General features: G+C 41.5%; 1 protein-coding gene across 1 annotated transcript in view; it reads right to left on the reverse strand.

Moving 5' to 3' along the window:
* Window positions 1-258: 258 nt before the first annotated feature.
* LOC311034578 (zeta-sarcoglycan-like) overlaps window positions 259-20,851 on the reverse strand; it is a 40,636-nt gene continuing 20,043 nt past the window's right edge. The window contains exons 4-8 of the mRNA XM_084042460.1: window positions 20,143-20,230; window positions 17,737-17,859; window positions 14,659-14,734; window positions 1,374-1,497; window positions 259-1,044 (exon numbers count right to left, since the gene is read on the reverse strand). Of these exons, the coding sequence (XP_083898586.1) occupies window positions 853-1,044; window positions 1,374-1,497; window positions 14,659-14,734; window positions 17,737-17,859; window positions 20,143-20,230 (603 nt within the window). The 3' untranslated portion in view covers window positions 259-852. The remainder of the gene's footprint in view (window positions 1,045-1,373; window positions 1,498-14,658; window positions 14,735-17,736; window positions 17,860-20,142; window positions 20,231-20,851) is intronic.

The following is a 20,851-nucleotide window of genomic DNA, read 5'->3' on the forward strand; positions in this document are numbered from 1 at the left end:
TGCTTGAGTAGTAACCGAAAGCTAGGGAATTTTGAAAACCTACAAAGTAAATGAGTATGTGAAGTTAGCGTGTTAGACATATTGAAATGAAAGCATACAATATTTATTGATTTCTTTATCTTTATCAAAGTTTAGCTGTAAGTACAATGTATGGCACATAGAAAAATGTATAATTTCAACATACACGGCTTTAAACATAGTGGTAAAATAGTGACATTTCCATTGAGCTAGCTCAGAAACAAATAGGCTATTCAAAATTCTGGTTTTGACAAACATCATGGATTTGTGCTTACATCACTCGCTACTGTCACAACTTCAGAAGCTATCCTTCCCTGATTAAAAAAAGAGAGTGACAGATCTAATGTTAGTCATGGAACAACCCTCTTTACAAAGCAGAAGGCACCTGTGTTTTATCATTTCCCATCTATTCCTCACTAATCCTTTCATCTGGAACATCGTCTGAAGACTGTCATTGTGTCACCTACTGTAATGAACCTAGAGTAGAAAAATAAAAAGGTGCGTCGTCTGACTTGTAACATAATGGAGAGGACATGCTCCCGTTTCATGAATGTTCTTCCTGACGTTTGATTACAGCAAGCTGCTCCGGGCGCCCGTCACCAACGATTATGAGTGGAGTTCTGGCCACAGCATGTCAAACGTGGGAGATTTCATGCTGATGGGAACCGAGACTTGCTTCAGATGCTGCGCGGTTCGCTCCACCGTCTCAGCCCCAGATCATTTCCAATCTCCAGCGGACGTCACAGCTGTCGAGCACCGCCTCGACGAAGGAGCTCCCCACATCAGCCTGACCACAGATTACACTTGTCCAGGATCCAAGACGCCATTCCCAGGTCAACTCCACAGACAGATGTTGCTTACTTCCTGGCAAGTAGAGCGGCTCTCAGCCGGGGAGAGGTACAGCTTCCCACTGGGGCAGACGCACACTTCAAATACGGTCTGCCGGTGAGAGGCCTGCGCTTTAGAAGCGCTGTACATGCCAAGTGGAAGGCTTCCCAGGCGGATGGTGCTTGCATCTAGAAGTATCTGTTGGGAAAGAATGGAGTCACACCGGGCGTTGTAGCTCAACAACATATCTGTATTTCACCAAATGAACCCTAGCGTCTCTAATCTGGGGGCAATCATTTGGCAAAGAATTGCTGATAGCTCACTACAAGGTTGTAGATCGAAGATCTAGAAGATTTGGTGTAGAGCGGGAAGAGGAGCAGACCAAGTATAGAGCCCTGGGGGAGCCCGGTCAACTAATATACTGTATGGTTTAAGTGATTACATTTGTGTCCTCTTGGTCCCCAGGAGATTCTAATGCAAGGAAGGCCTAAGGCCTTCAGAAGAAATCCACAGCCTCTTTACTGTACCTCTCCCTCCGTGGACTCGAAGTGTAGGTCTTTACGCCCACTGGCTTTCAGCCCGCCCCTGGCAGCGCTCAGTTCTACCCCTCTGGGTGCCTCCATCGTCAGTGTCCGTGTTGGAGATTCAAGCCTGAAAACAATACAGAAGCATTCAGAGTTAGTGGGAAATTGAGGGTATGGAAAATACTTCTTATACTGTAAGCCTATTACAGTATAAGACAACATTCTTACGCAGAGCTAGACCCTACAGTGTAAGGTAGCTCTGTTTGTTTGTCTTAAAGCTACACTATATGAGGTTTTTAGTGAGAGTTTTTATTTTATTTTGACTTATCTGTATAGAGTATGATACGACATTATAACTAACACAACTGCAGTGGTTGTAGTTGGTCTCCCTGCTCTTCTATTAAGAAATGTTGATCCTGTGATAAGGTATGACCACTGCTGGTTGACAAGTGGTACTGCAAAATGTATTTCTCCCCTGTGCAAGCGTACTAAGGATGGGATTATAATAATCGTTATTACCGTTTATCGTGATTAAAAAAAACACTCACAATAATCGTATCGCAGAGATTTTAATTTATCGTGAAATTGTCCTCCATTAGCTTTTGTTGAGATACAAATTCAGTACCGCTTTAAACCATCTATACTTGATAAAAACAGACCTGTAAAGAGTGCATTTGGTACGCTCTTACTTGACTCTATATACAAATCAATTCGCCAAAAATAGCCTATCTACAAGCTCACAACGCATTGCGAGCTTGTAGATCTGCTATTTTTGGCGAACGTTCCCACCAGAATAGGGATGCTGGGGGTTCAAGGGGTTAACAAATGTGGCATTTAGAGTTTTAAGCATATTTTGATTATCGCGATATCGTTAAACGCAATAATTTTTTGCCACAATAATCGTGACATGTAATTTTCATATCGTCCCATCCCTAAAGCGTACTCTATTATCTCAGTTGTAAAACTTTCAGCACTTGGGCAGGGGGCCCAGGTGCGAATCTCGGGTAGGACAAAAGTCACAGAGTGCAGCTTTAATTGGCCTTCAGCACATGAGAAAGTGGCCCTTATTATTATTCAAACCGAGTACAGCTCCTCAATAGTCTGTAATGGTACAGTAGCATCAGATTTTGACCTTCAGCAACACACAGGATAATACAATTATGCATTTTCCTGCCGTGGAATATTTTGTTTACACAGGCAAGATAAGAATGAGTGCCAATCAACGTGGAATTTATTTTCATAAGTCATAACCATTTCAAATTGATTTTTTCGCCCATCTTGGCCAAATCTGTTTTCAATGAATTTTAAATGGGAAAGTTTAAAGTGCTGTTTTGAAATCGCTTAAATCTCTATACCCTCGCTCTGAAAGTGACACACATTCTGCCTTTGGGAAAAGAAAAAGAAACATTTTTTGTCTGCATATGGAAAGCTTCTTTGGCTTTAAATCAGCTTTCACAGAATACACTTTGGAGCTTTGGAGCTCTGAAATGTGCCTTAGACCAAGCACTGTGTTCACCCAAGACCCATAAAATTACATAAAGACATAATGGGTAAGACGTTTCCTCGTGCAGTTTTTCACTCTTTATAGAATACTTCAAACCATCACACTAGATCAAATATAAACTCTTAGCAGCATATGAATTCTTCGATTGAGTGTCATCTCAATTTAAGATTGATACCAAGCAGAATCTTTGTGCATTCTAAACGGCTGAATTGTTATGCCATCATCCCAAGTGACTCAGCGACAATTGCTTTCATACCCCCACAAGCAATGGACTTTTGGCTTTTCTATTATTAGTTTTGATGGTTTTATACTGGAATATACAGATTTCCATAGATTGAATGGAGGATGGTAGGGTCATCTAGAAAGATTACTTGAGGTGTTCTTTTTTTTCTCTCTATCTCTCTCTATCTTTTTGAAAAATGTTTGAGAAGATTTTAAGTTATACGAACCCTAGCATCCCTATTCTGGCCATGTCTTAATAGGTGAACTTTTGACAAAAATAGCAGATCTACAAGCTCACACAACACACACGCAACATGACGCATTGTGAGCTTGTAGATTGGCTATTTTTGAAGAGATTTGGAGTAGAGAGGGAAAGGAGCTGGGACCAAGTATAGATCCATGGGGGACCCATGGAGGTGTACAGTAAAAATTCAATGAGCAATATTCTTATGCCTTACAAAGGAAATCTGACGCAATCACTCAGTGTCGGTGCAATGAATGTACTAAATAAGGGCTGCTTTTTCCTCAGGGCCACCCGAAAATATAACAGTCTATCTCTGGTATTTTCCATGTTCACACAGGGAAACTTTCCAACTCCAAAAGCAGATCTAGGCGAACAGACCAGCAGGGCCAGTCTGAGACAACAATTCAGGGCAGGAGTCTTACCACCCACCTGGGCCACCAGCAACAAAGACCAGTGAATACATTAACAGTGAAACAATATGATTTGCATGACTGTTAATAACAAGCAAGACCAAATATTGCCAAAGCTATACCAATGTGCTTGTAGGGTGCGTGATGTCTGATTTAAACAGTCACACCTGTACTGGCCTGAGTCAAACTAATGAGGCTCAGAGCTAGGTGTGACTACACACCTGTTGTGCATTGAAATAATCGCTGCACACAGGATAAATCATTAATTCCCACACACATGCAGAGAGGAACAGAACAGAACTGTCATGACTTTTCTGTATCTGTTTGTTTATGTTGTTTCCTTGTGGCGAACAAACTAATGACAACTAATGCATGGCAAGCAGTGTACCTGAGTGGAAATATGCTCACCTTTTTAATAGCCTCTAGCCCTCTACTATTCTATCCTCTCAGTGACACATTTAAATTCAAAAGTCGTCCCATCCATGTAGCAGGCCTGGCCATCAGGAACTGTTCCAGATCTGATGTCCAACCTGGGCATGAGTCATAGTTAACAGGATTTTACAGTGTGGATGTGGTTCCCCAAGCACTAAAGATATACAAAATGTCTCTGTTGATCAGATTCACAAAGAGCTGCTGTGTTTTCTCCACTCTCGACTATTGGTCTTTGCTTGCATTTGGCCCTCCAAACTCAATCACTAGCCTTAGCAATGCACTTTGTCCCCTGTCTGCAAAATTGCACAATGTAGTTAAGAATCTTTTTGGACACCTCTTTGAATTTTAACAAACAAGTGTTGTGAAGGTCAGTTTTTATCAGCTCAGGACCATAGCCAAATTAAAGCAGGTTTTATCGCGTAAGGACCTATAAACAGTTATCCATGCTTTTATCACCTCTCGGCTGTACTAATGTAATTCCTTGTATTTGGGGTTGACTCAGTCCACCCATTCCTGTTTACATTATGGTTCAAGATGCAGCTGCTAAACTTTTAACTGGAATAGATAAAAGACAGCACATATCACCCCTGCTCTGGCTCACTTGCATTGGTTACCAGTGAAATACAGAATTTATTTACAAATTGAACTTATTGTTTTTAAAGCCCAAATGGATTCGCCCCACAATGCATCTCTGAACTGCTAACTCCACTTTCTGCCCCCTGGTCACTTAGGTCAGTGGTTTCCTTTCTTGTTTTGCTATTACTCATGCAGATTTTGTCCAAACATCACGCAAATCGGTATTATTATCTCTATAGTTGTGTCATCAAGACGGACCTGTCTGATGTTTCATATTTCATCCTGATTGGCTAAGATTGACTTCTACTACCTGGCCTGGCGGAGACCTGTGCACCTAGTTTATTTCAAGTTTATTTCAGTTTAGTATCCTACATCTTAGTACTTTGTTTTTTATGTTATAATTGTATTACAATTTATGCGTTCGGCATTTTAGTCTTGCTTTTATAAATTATGCTTTTTCCAGGGTTATCATTTATTCTTTGTTATCCTCGATTGGAAAGCAACTTTGGGTCAATGTTTTTAAATAGGCTGTATAAATAAAGATGACTTGACTTGACTTTGGGACGTTGCTTTATATTCAAGAAAAGGTCAGAGAAAAGTTCAACGGAGACATCCTTCTGAAAAACATGAATAAACACCTGAATACAGTAGCTGTTCTCCGTGACGGAGAATTGCCTGCAGCTATGGCTGAAGGATTCAAGGCCGGTGCATTATACTGTATTGTAGAAAACCATATTACAGGGAATTTCAATATTTCAAAGACAATAATAGCATCTATATTTTTTGCATGTGGAGGAGCCATTCCAATTCCGCTATAAACGGGATAGGAACATTCTTCACTTTAGACGGAGAACTGAGTGAGACAGTCACCCTAGCTCTAATCCTAAAATGCAGGTTTCCATAACCACCATTGCGTCAATCTACGTCACTATTCTGGCCATCACCATGATGCCTTGGCTAACAGCCAGTGGGGATGGAGAAGTGGGGGTGTCAGTCACCTACAGAGTTAGTCACACACACCTAATTAGTGTTTTGAGTTTGCATATTGTTAATTTTAATATTCTTTTTTTTAATGCTGATGTTTATGTTGTTGACGTATGTTGCTGAAACGTCCGTAGTGCTGCTAACTTGGACGGGGCTCTCTCAAAAAATGTTGTATCTCAACGGGTTTTTGCCTGTGTAAATAAATTGTTGTGTTATCCAAGTCCTTTCACGTTACACAGTAATGTGTTCATTTAAATGTAACAGTGTCAATTTAACCGTGAGTGTGTATGGAAAAAGGCACGCTCAGTTGCAAACACACTCGACCCCTCTTGCAATGATGTAAGCCTATACTCTCTACCTCCTGCAAACGTGTATGTGCGCAGTACACACATTTCCCTCACACATGCACTCTCTCTCACTATATATACTGTATACCGTGTGTACACGCACGCACGCACGCACCTATAAACGCACGCACACACACACTCCCTCAAGCGCACATACAGTACATGTGTGTGCACACAGAATATAATAGAATCGAGGGAGGCAGGATTAGCCAGGTTACAGCTGCTGGCATAGCTGATACAGATGGCAGATCTCACAGTGAGAGAAATTTCAGACCCTGTATAAGCTACACTGGGTAGTGGGTACAGTTTATTTAAACACTTAAACCCTATATAATTCATTTACCGCAGTCCCCCCTCCACAGCCTACTATAGGTTACCTTTTTCTACCTCTACTCCAAATCTCATTCCTGAAATAGCAACGCGTTGTGAGTTTGTAGATCTGCTATTTTCGCAGACTGTTCGCCTCAGAATAGGGATGGTAGGGTTCATGTGGTTCAAAAATATCAACAGTATGATTTAAAGGTTGACATAAACAATGACTTTTTTTGTGCACTCTGCATAAAGACAGCTTAGACATTGCCTATATATTCATGAAGATCAACACGTTCCAGTTCAGAATTTCAAACTACTTAAAATGACTTCATGGGAACAATAATACATTATTCTAGACACACAGAAATGCAGAAATTAGTATGGATGAGTGGTATAGAAGTATAGAAGAACAAAGACTGGGAGATTTGGATTAGTTTAATTAGTTTAATAATACGTGAACACTGTCAATGAATATTTATGAGTCATCATAAAGGAAAGACTTTCAATTATAAATCTTATAAATCCACTTTTAAGAAAATATTCTAACAGACATTATGAAGTATAACTACAATCTTGTACAATTTAGATGTAAATTTCCAGCATAAGAAAGAAGATGGAGTCATGGAGTCCTTTATCATGACTCCATGATAACATACATCTTTAACTATTCATGGTCGTTAGCCCTTCAAGTTAGCCCTTCAAGTTTCAAGCAATTACCAAAGCAAACTCTGAATCTTTTTGAAATAGCACAAAAAGCACTAAAAACACTCTGACAGTGAGGAACAAAAGAGAGTGCGTGTGTGTGTGTGTGTGTGTGTGTGTGTGTGTGTGTGTGTGTGTGTGTGTGTGTGTGCGTGCGTGCGTGCGTGCGTGCGTGCGCGTGCGTGCGTGCGTATGTGAGAGAGAGAGAGAGGGGGGAGCTGTCAATCGACTAAAAATACAAACATACATTTTGATATTATTAGTAAAAAATGTATTCTCTGTACAGCTGCTGAGTAACACTTTGTATCTCATAGTCCATGCACAACACCGCTCTACCGGCCACTCTACCCCTGAGCCACTGCCGCCCGGAAGATTTCCATTAATTTCTTTGATAACACTTTTGTCACGGTCCGCTCCTCTGGCCTTGGACTTTGTCTTTATTATTTAGCCTTTGACTGCCCTTATAAGGTCTTTAGACCTTTGTTCTGTTCCGTGTCTAATCTTGTTATTTTGTTACTCTGTTGTTGCCCTGCTTTTGTGTACCTTTATTTTGTAGTATTGTTCCTTTGTTTCCTGTCTGCTTAGTTACTGTTTACCTGTCTTGTCTCACCTCCCTGTTGATTACTAGTTTTCTCCTCCTGTGTCCTCTTAGTCCCCCAGCCTATCCCAGTGTTGACTGTTTAGTTCACCTGTGTCTTATTATTTCCCTGTCTATTTAAGCCCTGTGTTTACACCGTCGTCTTACTTGTTCATTGTCTTATGTTGTGTGTAGTATGATTATGAGATCAGTTCCTTGTTTGTATTCCTACCGTCGACCTGTTCAGCGTCTGTCTCCTCCTGCACTTGGGTCCTAGAATCTGCCCTGACTCAGACCGTGACAACTTTAAAGTTTTCTCTGCAGATAGTCAGACTTTATTATTGTCTCTGCCAGGCCAAAAGGCATGGCGAGAGTATGTTTTACCCCCTGTCCGTGCGTGTGTCCATCTGTCTGTGAACAGCTAATCTCTGCAACCGTTGGCTTGAACGCAGCGAAATTGTGCACACACACTCCCTGGATGGCAGAGATGAACTTCTGTCCCAAATGTTCACATGAGCCTTTTATAGCGCCACCAGGAGGCCGATTTGTGCAAAACACATTTTTTGACAGTACTCCTACATATTTTGTCCAAAAATCCCACAAATTGGTACACAGTATCTCTAATCATTAAATGAAACGGGTCTTTCAGATTTTTCATGTTCCATCCTGATTGGCTAAAATTGGCCTCAAAAGTTGAACACAGCGTGCAATTTCCATGACGATTTGCACGCACATTTCCAGGAAGAAATGTCACTTGAAAACTTTCAAGTCAGCCTCATGGTGGCGCTATAACAAGGCTGATTCGTGTTTTTACCTGCACCGATCGGTGTAAAACTTTGTTTGCATTCTCTAGAGGCCAAGGAAAAACCTTTGCCCTGCATTTTTCACATTTGCCTTTTATAGCGCCACCAGGAAGCCGACTTATGTAAAACACATTTTTGGAAATTAAGCCTTCAGATTTTATCCAAATTTCACGCAAATCGGTACACATTGGCCCTCATTTATCAACGCGGTGCAGCCCGAATAATGAGCGTACGGCGAGATCACCGCACCTTTCGGCATTTATCAATATATCCTGACGTGGGCTTCATCCTACTTTACGCTGAGATCTCACGTCTGGTCGAGACCAGTTGTTGACGTTGGCTGCGCCCGTTTATTCCATTCTAGACCTGCGGAGCAGCATTGTCTGACGGTCTGACAGGCATCTGGACACATATATCCACTCCAAAATGTATATCTACACTAATAAATAATCCCTGTGAAAATATAACATTATAAATTAATTTAAACAAACTGCTTTAACAGTCATTCAGATAAGATTGTAGATCTGGCTGCATTGAAAATAGCAAATCTACAAGCTCACAAGCCAGCGTCGCATCGCATCGCAACGCGTTGTGAGCTTGTAGATCTGCTATTTTCAAAATAACGAGCGCTTTTGCGTCGGGAGTCGCGCGGTCGGGACAGTGAGGTCTACAAACTTACAGTAGCTTGTCCTATGGTATGGAGTTATGTCATAGAGAGTTATATAGGCTACAACCTGGCTGGGTTAAGGATATAAACCTGACGATCCAATCTCTTATAACGTGGGTGGTGTGGTATCTTTAAAACCACAGACTTACAGGTTTTACTGCACTATTGAAGTTGCCAACAACGCCATATTGTAAAGATAGTTTGATGTTCCAGAGATGTGTAGGGATGATGGAAGAATGGATTTGAGTCATCACTCCATAGTGAGGTTTCTTGCTTCCAGTTTATTTCATAACACAAACAGCTTTCTATGGAGACCCTGAGGTCCCCACCGTCGGCCCTTCGGCCCTGAATGGCACACACACTTACATTTGAGTCCATCTTTTATAGCAGTGGTTACATTGAGATCTAAAGAAGGTACATGTGTGGGTGTGTCAGCCTTGAAAGGTGAGACCCCACCTAGACAAACAATAGATCACACTTTGAGTCCCTGGTTCGATTTGCAACTGAATGAGCCTGCAGGAAGGGCTTCTGTCTCCCCAATTGGGAATGCTAATTCCACCCCCACCCGGCTAGGACCATCAGCCACCTCTCTGAATAAGCTCTCCTGTCTGTACTTGTGAAGTGAATATATAGCTTAGATTTGTATGTATGTTTATGAAATATACAACAGTGGCGGCACGGGATCACTGCAGTCTGCAGACCGCCTCATGGGGAATACATGACTGCTTTAGTGTAACTCGAACGCGCACTGCTCGGTATGGGGTAAATAAATGTACAAACGTATTCCATTCATGGCAATGTGATTGGTAGGCCTATCATAATATGTCATTCATGTAGGCTACAAGCCTACTGACTGACAAAGATTGCACCGTAACGGATTATGAAAGACGCAGTTGGGCGCATGTGTGTGTGTGAGAGAGCAAGAGAGAGAGAGAGAGGGGGGCGTGTGCATGTGTGCGTGCGTGCCTGTGTGTGTGTGTGTGTGTGTGTGGGGGGTGTGTTTATGTGACTTGACAGGCAGCGAGGCGAGGCGAGCCGGCCAAACTTTCTTTGGTCGTATTCTGGTTCTTCATCTCGTAAAATCGGGGTTTTTCGAGAATATTTAAGGGCGTGTTATTTAAATGACGCTCGTTTTCAGACGTGAGATTTATCAAGGCTGGGACCAAATGTACGCTGGGATCAGCTGTGTAGGATGCGTTGATAAATGTGACTTCGACGTTGGTGTACGGCCGAATATATGGAAAAATATGCACCGGTTTATACGCTCCGTTGATAAATGAGGGCCATTATCTCTATAGTCAAGTGATCAAGATGGTTCCGTCCGATTTTTCATATTCCATGCTGATTGGCGAATTCCGAACATTGCTGGCCCACAATAACCTACCTGACCTGGCGGAGACCTGTGCTCCGAGGAGCACTTTTTCTAGTTTGTTATATTCCCATATATGAGCATGCCCATATATGCGTCAAGTTTGAAGTCGGTCGGTTCCGTATATGAACACACTCATACTGTATGGCGTATCGGTTGGATCGGCAGTTCTGGACAACCGGAACTCCATATATGCCTATATATGGTTGTATCGGTGGGATCAGCGATTCCGGACAAGCGCCTATCTGACCGACTCAACGACAGGCCCCCGCACACCCTCGGGTCCATGCCACTGTCTGTGCATGTCAGGGGGGGACAAAAAACAACAACAACGCTATGGGCACTAACGTGCCTATCAAAAGACTTAACAGCGGTTGTTATTTTCACTGTCGATTTGTCTGGTGATGGTATGCTGCTACAGCAGATCTCTCCTGCCTGACAAAGTAGATCACGTCAGAGGTTGCCCACCCCTCACAATGAGAACCTTGCAGAGCTAAATTGCATTCAACAACCTGTCAAGATTGCTGCCCGCGGATGAAGGAGCACGCGAGGCTGAACACGTTTCCGCGCCCGTGTTCCTTCGCTGTACCAACACAGCTCTTGCACAAGCAGCAGCAGCGGTGTGGACACACCAAGAGGATTTCTACTCAGCAGATCCGCTCCGGTGAGAGACAGCACACCAGAGTGGAAGGAACTGATCAGAGACCAGGAGAAAACAACCGCGAGTCAGGGTGAAGCAGTTCTGACGGGGGTTGAGCTGAGAGGGAGAGATGATGTGCTGAAACAACATCTCACAGAGGAGCTTATACGCCTCCTGCAGATATAGTTGCACTCGCCCACAGTATGAAATGCCTGAAGGAACACAGTTCCCCAAAGTAATTTAAGTATGAAAAAGAAAATAGCTCCCCACAGTTGCTCCGCTGCTCATCCCCCGGGGTTTATGATTTAACACACACACACACACACACACACACACACACGCACACACACACACACACACACACACACACACACACACACACACACACACACACACACACACACACACACACACACACACACAGACATATAAATTATATATACTGTATGTATATATATATCATATCATATTATTCTAATCATTTGAAAATCGTTTGAGAATCCCCAAATCTTCCCATGCTAGGTTTAAAAAATAATTTGTGTGAGAGAAGATTTTCTTTTTTCTTTTATTTTCTTTCTTTTAAAGTCAGTACTAATACTACTACTTCAGTAATAGCAGTAGGTAGTAATAATAACAATAACAAATAAATCGCTGCAACTCTTGTGAAATACAGTATATTTCGGTACATATTTCTGCACTTCCACACGGATCATTTCACACAAGGAAACATAATGTCAGCAGTGAACACTGCAGTGTGTGTACAGCGTGGATAATACAAGGATGTCAAAGATACCGGGTGCATTTCTTTTGATTTTGTCTCTCTTTGACTCTTTTTAGCACTCCAACCAGATTACCACAGTGAAGGCAAGCGTGCCACACAGAAAGCTCTCTCTGTCAAACATGAAAAGGAGAGTGACATCATGGAAACAAGCAGAGGCATACCCTTATCAACCAGAGAGGTTTACTGACAGGTGGTAAGAGCTTTGCGATGGCGACGGTCTAATTGCTTCGCTGTTATCGACAATTGGAGAGAGGATAAAATTGGCGTGACTCTGTAGTCTCTTATTAAGACATAAATCGAAGGGGAGAGGCGGCGGGGTCACGACACGTTTACATTCAGCAGGCTCCATTTGGGTGCATTTATGTCCGGGCATTCAGAGCCGTATGAAGACTGTCATCATTTGCGGAGTGAATCAAGCCCGAGGTGTGAAGGTCTTTGGATGGCACTGGTTCTCAAAGTGGAGTCTGAGGACCCCCAGGGGTCCTTGAGGGGGTTACCAGGGGGTCCCCAAGCAAAATGTGGAAGATTTTACGCACTTACACTATTTTATGTTTTGGCTATTCGAAACTAGCTGATCTACAAGCTCACAAGCTCTATAAGTTGTGAGCTTGCAAAATCGTCTATTATCGAAACAGTGTTCAACAAATCTTGGCAAATCTTCTCTTATGGGGGTCCCTGGCTCAAAATCCTTTCAAATGGTGGTGCGTACAGGTCAAGCACACATCAATTTGGGGGGTCCTTGACGTGATAATGTTTGAGAAGTGAGAACCACTGCTCTACAGCACAGACACCCGGAGCATTCTCTCCAAAGAGCAAGGAACATTCAATCAGTTCTTTGTGGCTCTGTGGTGAACACCATGAATCCCAACAACCTCCTTCCCCCTGAGAACTTGAGATTAGCGAGGCTTTTCACACACTGCGATCACAATCATTAATTCATTATTAGGAATTCACCCGCCCATCACTCTGATCTGTTCATAATTGGATTCTTCACTTTTTTTTTTATAGTTATGCATTTTTGAGAGAACATGGGACTTGATGTTTGAGGCTGTGCGCAATGAATTTTCACACAGCATTTCTTTGTTTTTGATATTTATTATCAAACGGCTTTCATGTGTTTTTTATAGAAGCTAAATATTAGAAAGTGACAAAGATTGCTTCAGAGAGCGAAGCTGGTTGTTTCAAATAGTATGCTATGGGTAGGGGGTGGGCGCGGGGGGGGGGGTTCAGCCTAAAGCCATATCTGCCGTAAACCTGATTTATATATGATTGCGCATTGTGTCGTGCACATAAATATGGTCACTGTGTTGTGAGCTTGTAGATCGGTTATTTTAGGCACGTGCTGCCGGCATGGTATTAGTATAACTCAGGCTTGAGTCAAATTTGAGAGGGAAATGTTCATCCCAAAACACATAATTTCCACTGTCTACAACTAGAACATTGGGAACTTTCATAGATATTTGAAAAACTAAAAGTGTCTCATTCATTTTTAAACATGAAAGTTGATTTATACATGAAACAGTGATATCATAAATACACTTATCTACGTACAGCAGTTCAGCCGAAAAAATATATTATAATTCTCGGTGGAAAACATTCACTAAAGCACAGCAGCTTTTGGTTTGAAGTTCAGATTAATTTTGTTTAGCATCATGTCACCGGCCTTTTTGAAACTGTACTGGAGTGTCAGATGCCTACATTTGTGCGCATTTGGGGCACACGTTGCAGATGGTCACAGTCATGACGGTCTGGGGCTCTCTGTATGTGTGTGTGTGTGTGTGTGTGTTGCACCGGGGCTCATCAGTATTCCACTCACTTTTCAGGAATTAGCTGCCAGAACACTGTTTTTCTGCCAACTTTGATCCCCAGCTCTTCCCTTTAGGACCAGTAAGATGGACGACAAACCACACTCATTATGCCTTCCTAATGGACGGACGAGGGCTGACGCCTCTGGCAAAGAGCGTGCACAGGAGCATGTGTGTCTAACATGCATATCAATCACACTAATGTTCTCACAAAGCACTAAGCCAAAGCACTTCTTTACATCATTACTTAATATAACTAACAAATGAGACTGCTGTTAATCCTACTATAGCTACCGCATGTATTATTTATTGGTGTAATGGTTGAATAGAGTGTAAGAGGGTGAAAGCTATTGTGTAAATGAGAAGGATGATGTATGTGCACATTCATTATCTTTGAAATGTCATCATTGTTATTTAACCAGTAACCACACCAACCCCTATACTTTGTTGACCGGGGTCCCCCAGGGGTCTGTACTAGGCCCCCCTCCTTTTTTCCCCTCTACACCAAATCTCTTTGCCGAAATAGCCGATATACATGCTCTCATTGCATCTCAAATGTGTTCTGAGCTTAAAGGGATAGTTCACCCCCAAAATGACTTTTTTTCCCCAATCGATTGGTCTCCGCATGGAGACTTGAATTCATGGATATTTTTTGCTTTTTTGTCGAAAACGGTTCCAGTTTATGTCTCCTACTGGAACCGCTGTGTACCGGTCCGCTGGTCATCAAATTATTGGCTTAGGAATACGTCAAAAAAAAAAAAAAAACAATATTCAAGTCTCCATTTTCAGCAAATGTTCGGCCACAGAATAGGGACACTATAGGGTTCATGTGGTTAAAGACCTTTATTTTAATCAAGTAGGATGTGATATGAATGAACCGTATTTGTATAATGTAAATTAATTTGACCCTTACTTCAAGTCTTTAGAAGCCCCCGATGCCAGGATGAGGGGAGTTTCAACCGAATGGCCAAAGACCGCCCCTTCTGAGCCTGGAAAGAAAAACACTTTTACAATAACACTTGGATCAAAGTAACCTGTCGTGACAGACATTCCTCATCGCTGCATGCTCTAACGGTGCATCAGCCACATACAGTACAGTAAGCGCAATGCCCCCGGTTCAGTTCTGGCCGGCTGTTGGACTTTGTTGTATGCTGGAATGGCTGGGGGAGATGGGTGGGGGACGGACGGACGGGGGGTGGGGACTGTTTTTGATATCCCTCCTCCTCTGGTCATTCATTGTAATGACCGGTGGGGACATGTTTTCATCCCTGCTTCTGGTCAGACTGAATTAACCCTATTAAGACCTGAAGCCGATTCTACAAATGTCTTCTAAATCCCAACAGTATTCTGAAAAAAAATATGTTTCTATATCAGTGGTGCTCAAACTTTTTCATGTCAAGGACCCGCAAAATGATATGAATTTGGCCGCCGACCCCCATCTCAAAATATTTTGTTCCAGGGACCCCCCAGAAGCAAAGATTTGGGTTAAAAATGTTCGCTTTAAAACAATATATATTCCAAGATTTGCACACATTTTCACGATTTCACAAAAATAGCAGATCTACAAGCTCATAGCGCGGCACTCGGTGCCGCACTATGAGCTTGTATATCTGCTATTTTTGAATAGCCAAAGTGTAAAATAATGCTTTATAGCTCAAATCAAAAAAGATGCATTCCAGGTCTTAATGGGTTAAATATGTGCATTTCCTTATGGGGAATGTCCACTGTCGAATATGTTTGATAGAATCACAATTTAACAATTGAATTAAAAATGTATGTTACACAGCATTAACCCTGGTGGTCCTGTGGTTTCCCTTTCACTCTCGGCCTTGGCTGTGTGTCCTCAAATAATCTGTGTCAAGAGTTATTTTATGGTAATTGTCTTGCCTGGCTGACCCTTGACATCCCTCATCGTGTTTTATTTATCACCAATATAGTCTACACACTCATCTTTATTATTACATCATACGTTTACACCAAGTATAAGGAGTGGGTGGAATTATTGTATGCTAGCGTCCTACGAGTGCACTTACATTGATACATAGAAATACAATCTAAAGGGTCACAACTCACTATAAGGAGCTAATTTATATACGTAATTAAGGCTCAATTAACACTTAATTAACGCTTAATTAACACTCAATGAATGCTTAATTTATGATCATTCATTAATTCACCATTAATGAATTATTAATTCCTGTTAATTATTAAATCACTATTACGTGGTGGGTTTGTAGATCAGCTTTTTTTGGTTGCTTCTATGCCCTGGATTCATTAATAATAGTAATTAATTGAGGCTAAAGTAATGATTAAGTAATGATGTGATATCCAGTGAGCCAGTCCAACTTAGGAGATCCCCATCAACAGTGGTGAGCTGTGGATTTTTGAACTAAGGGTACTGTATTTTATGACGTCTCGCGCGCGCACGTGCGCGCACATGCGCGCACATAGCCACTGAGCTCAGTGCTAGTTGAAATACTGTATTCAACATGTGATTATTAATGTAATCATATGTATTATTATTTTGTTGTATTGTTGCATTGTTAATTTGTTGTTTTTATTTTTGTTTCAAATTAATTATTTTATTTTCCTTTTAATTTTATATAAAAGCCCTTTACATAGACTCACCCACACATAAGTAGGCCTACTTAAAATAATCAGACAACTTGTCTTTGTCTTGTCTCAGAGAACTGGGTCCTCTGCTAAGCGATCCCCTTCACACCTTGCAGTGCAGAGATGTTGTCTGACACACATTCAATTCAAGTCCGTGTCTTTTCTCGAGTAGCCTAATGTTATGCAAAGCAGCCAGGTAGACGCTATTGAGAACGGCTCGCCACTGACGGCGCGAACCTTGAGAGGCTATTGTTTTTAAACTTTAAGGCGTTAAAGACCGCCGCTGACGGTGCGTGCACGCGCGCCCCCAGCTCCCACAGTGTCAGAACTAAGGGTACGCCGTACCCCCCCGTACCCCCTACAGCTCAACCCTGCCCATCAACCTAACACACAGCAATGTACCGTTATGGAAGCTTTGTCATCCTGGGCGTAGAAGCCACCGAAGAAAAGCATCTAAAAGCCCACCACGTGTTTGGTGTTTTGGTTAAGTAATAGTTATTTCATCATTAATTAAAAGGAATTCATGATAAATTCATGATAAATTAATGGTAGATTAATGTATGAGTTAATCATGAATCAAGCATTAATTAAGTGTTAATTACGTGTATGAATATGCTCCCTATAGTAAGTTGTGAGGTCTACAGGTACAAGAATGGCATTGAGGTATTTACTGTGTACGAGGTCAAATATACAGCAGGTATAAGTACACAGCGTTATTGTGCTTATTATCAAATATACGTGTACGTAAAATGTATGAGGACGGAATGTTAAGGTACAGTATACATGAAAATGTACGAGGATATGTGTATGGTAATCAGTTTTGCCTTGGCTACACATACTATTGTGTATATTTTTTTGTTACTACAGTAGATCTGTCACTTTACAGCATGGGCAATAATTTAGACCTGTTACCTAAATGTTGTTATACCTTTTGAGCTGGGAACGCCTCTGTGTCATTTTAGTTTTTGCTATACATATAGCAATATTATTTTCATTTTTTAAATATATTAAGATTTGAAGTTTTTCAGAAAACTTCACGATTTAGAAGCCATTTTTAGACCCGGTCTCAGGTCTAAATGGGTTAATAGCTTTGTTCTTCTGTTTACTGTTCATACCTAGCCTGGCTCCACCCCCTGAATCCTTTGCTTCGCATTCAGGTTCTGGTGACGCTGTCGAAGGCGGGTGTTTCTCGGTTGAAAATCTGTACGACGAATCGGGATCGGGATAATCCAGTATGAACCAATCGCGTTGGTTCATAGTGGAGTCCCACTTTGGCCACGCCCCCATCTCAGAAATCGGCTGCATTGAGAGGGCTTTCAGACTGAATAATGGGGTGAAACGAAATGAAATTCAGGCTGAGTGTCAGGCTAGTTCATACCTGTAACGGTGAGCTTTTCTGTTTTGATGCTGACCTCCTCCTCACTGGCAGAGAACAGCAGTCTTCCTCGGTCCTTGCTGTGTATCTCCAGCTTCTGACAGTGGGCCTCCACTGACTCCAGACCTGTGGACAGATGGAAGTCCAGGTTGCAATAATGGAGGCATCAGGACCACAAATCACATGCAAATGTCTCTATAAATACTGGCGGACCATTACTAGGACTCCCGCCAAGTGCCGACTTTGTTATAGCTCTGGAGTTATAGTTATTTGACCTGAACCAAAAATAAATATACTATACTTTCTGGCCAGATCTAAATTGCATATCAATGTGTGTGTTTGGCTTTGGCTGTGATATTATAGTGTATTGCTCTGTACATCAACATTAAAGGGATAGTTCACCCCCAAACTTTTTTTTCTATCGACTACTCACCCCATGGAGGCTTGAATTCATGGAGATTTTTTCGTTTTTGTCGCATTCCTAAGCCGATAATTTGATGACTGGCGGCGGCTCCGGTAGGAGACTCAAAGTGTCAACTTTGAGTCTCCTACCGGAGACATTAGCATCTTTTCGCCGAGCATCAAATTATTGGCTTAGGAATGCGACAAAAAAAAACAAAAAAACATGAATTCAAGGCTTCATGGGGTGTAATTGATAGAAAATATCAATTACTATACATAAATATACTATCCCTTAATACATAAATATAAATTCCTGTTACATGTGGACAATTGAAAGAGATGAAATCAGGTGATTTGAGACTTATACAGTTCATTGATACTTCAACTTATTTCGTCACATCACACGATTACAGTGGTAAAGAGTGGGTGAAATTCGTTTCTGTGCAAGCTCTCAACATTTGCTGTTACAGGAAGAGTTAGAATAGGTAAAGATAGAATAGAGAAGAAAGGAACACTGAACACAGAACAAGTCAAATAACAGGAAGGCACAGGTCTCTGTGCAAATTATCACATGCACGTTTTTGTGAAATGGGGCACAGGCATGGAGGTTTTCGCTTGCAAAGGACAAAGACCCTGCAAGTCTAGATCAGTTTCCACAATAGACAGACTTTAATTGGGAAGGTTTTTCCACTGGTGAAGAATATTAATTCTGTTGGGTTTTTTTTTTCTTCTTTTTTGTTTCTAAATTCAAGTGTCATTTAACCCATTAAGACCTGAGGCCGATTCTACAAAATGTCTGTTTTTAGAATGTCTTCTTCTAAAAAACGTATGTTACTCTGTCAGTGATTCTCAATCTTTTTCATGTTAAGGACCCCAAACTGTATGTATTTGGCCAAGGACCTCCATCTCAAAATATTTTGTTCCAGGGACCCCCAGAAGCAAAGATTTGAGTTACAAATGTTCGCTTGAAAAAAATACACATTCAAAGATTTGCACACATTTTCACGATTTCTCAAAAACAGCAGATCTACAAGCTCATAGCGCGGCACTCGGTGCCGCGCTATGAGCTTGTATATCTGCTATTTTTGAATAGCCAAAGTATAAAATAATGTTTATAGCTAAAATCTAAAATGACACAGATGCGTTCCCAGATTGAATGGGTTAATCTATTTTGTGTTTTTTACTAATCAGCATGTGGAACGCTTCATCTCTCCCCCTAATCCACAGGCTTTTGTCTATTCCTCGGAGAACCCACTGAGGAGCTTAATTATTCTCACCATGTTTCGTTTCATTCAAAATGCAGGTTCTACCTAATCACAGACTAATTTTCAAGGGGAGGTCAAGCGTGACCAAAGAGTGTCATATCACAAGTCTTGTCGAATAACCATCAATTCTCAACTTATGCTGGCTAAAATCAATAGCTATTAGCCTAATGTTAATAAGCTGGTCATTTGCTTTCCAGTGGTCATTTATCATGTAAATTACTTGTCATTTGGGACTGACTGATGGCTCAACTTGATGATAATAAGAAGAATCCAATGCCCTTTTGATAATGCTTCAAAGGTTAACGTTAGGAAAAAAATACCCGGCGTCTTCTCATGCAGAGAGGATGGCAATTCACAATGACTCAAAGATAAATAGTGTCTCTAATCTTGATTAAAGTCATTAATAAAATGGGACCAATCAGGGAATTTACAAAGAGACAAATTAAATAATTCTTTAACCTAACTGTACTTTCTCATGTTGAGAAAAGTCATTACCTTAAGTTCATCATGCTATTATGCTATTAAAGAGGAGCCAGTTTCTACCCACAGAAGTAACCTTCAGCTACAAAGACTGCAAAAAAGTACCATTGTTTCATAGCAAGATGCTTGGTGAAAGGTATATGCTTTTTTTCAAGTGATCAAACTCACATTGGAATGACATTCTCATATACAGACAATCAAAATAATGATTGGATAAATGTTAATGGGTGGGTAAATGCATTAGGAATGATTGGAAACTCACCCACTGTGAGTTGGCCAGTGAGCTGGCCCTTGCTGTTTCGAGCATTCACTGTTACGTTCTTTTCCGACCGCAAGACCAATGGACTGTCCTTTAGGGGAAACATGGTGAAGGAGAGAGAATGAGGAAAAACATAAGAGTTTATCTTGTGATATTTCCATCCATTTTTTAACTAATTAGAATGTTGCAGCTGCTCCCTCATTAGCGACGGTGAAGGTGCCCTAAAAATCCCAGTGCTAGCGGAGCTGCTTCGCGGTGAACAGCAAATAATAGTGTGAATACGTGCTGTTGAAGGCACTGCAACCGGGCCCAGCGCCTGTTCTTTTTCATCTTTTTCTTTACTTGCGCTTTATATCAACTTTTTCTGTTGTGTGAAAGCACTTTGCAACAGTGTGTTTAAAAGCACATCACTTACTTACTGCACAACTTACTGCAGTTTAAGAGCCAAGTTCATTATGCGTTATCATTCCCTGCTTGTTGGCTCCACATATAACTGTGCATCGTGAACAGAACTTCTTCAGAAAGTTGCTGCGGTGTGATAGAATTTTAACTCTTGATTTGAAGTATCATTTTAAAGCGTGTGCAGGTCTAAAACAGTGTCCTGCGGGGGCCAGAGCCGAGACTCCGCACCACCAGCCCCTCAAGCAGTTAAGGTCAAGTGCAGATCAAAGCCAGTGCACATAAATGGAGCGTGTTCTAGCTGCAGAGGGCC

The sequence above is a fragment of the Gymnoscopelus microlampas genome (genome assembly GCF_963454915.1).
Source record: "Gymnoscopelus microlampas genome assembly, chromosome: 19".
Classification (NCBI taxonomy): domain Eukaryota; kingdom Metazoa; phylum Chordata; class Actinopteri; order Myctophiformes; family Myctophidae; genus Gymnoscopelus; species Gymnoscopelus microlampas.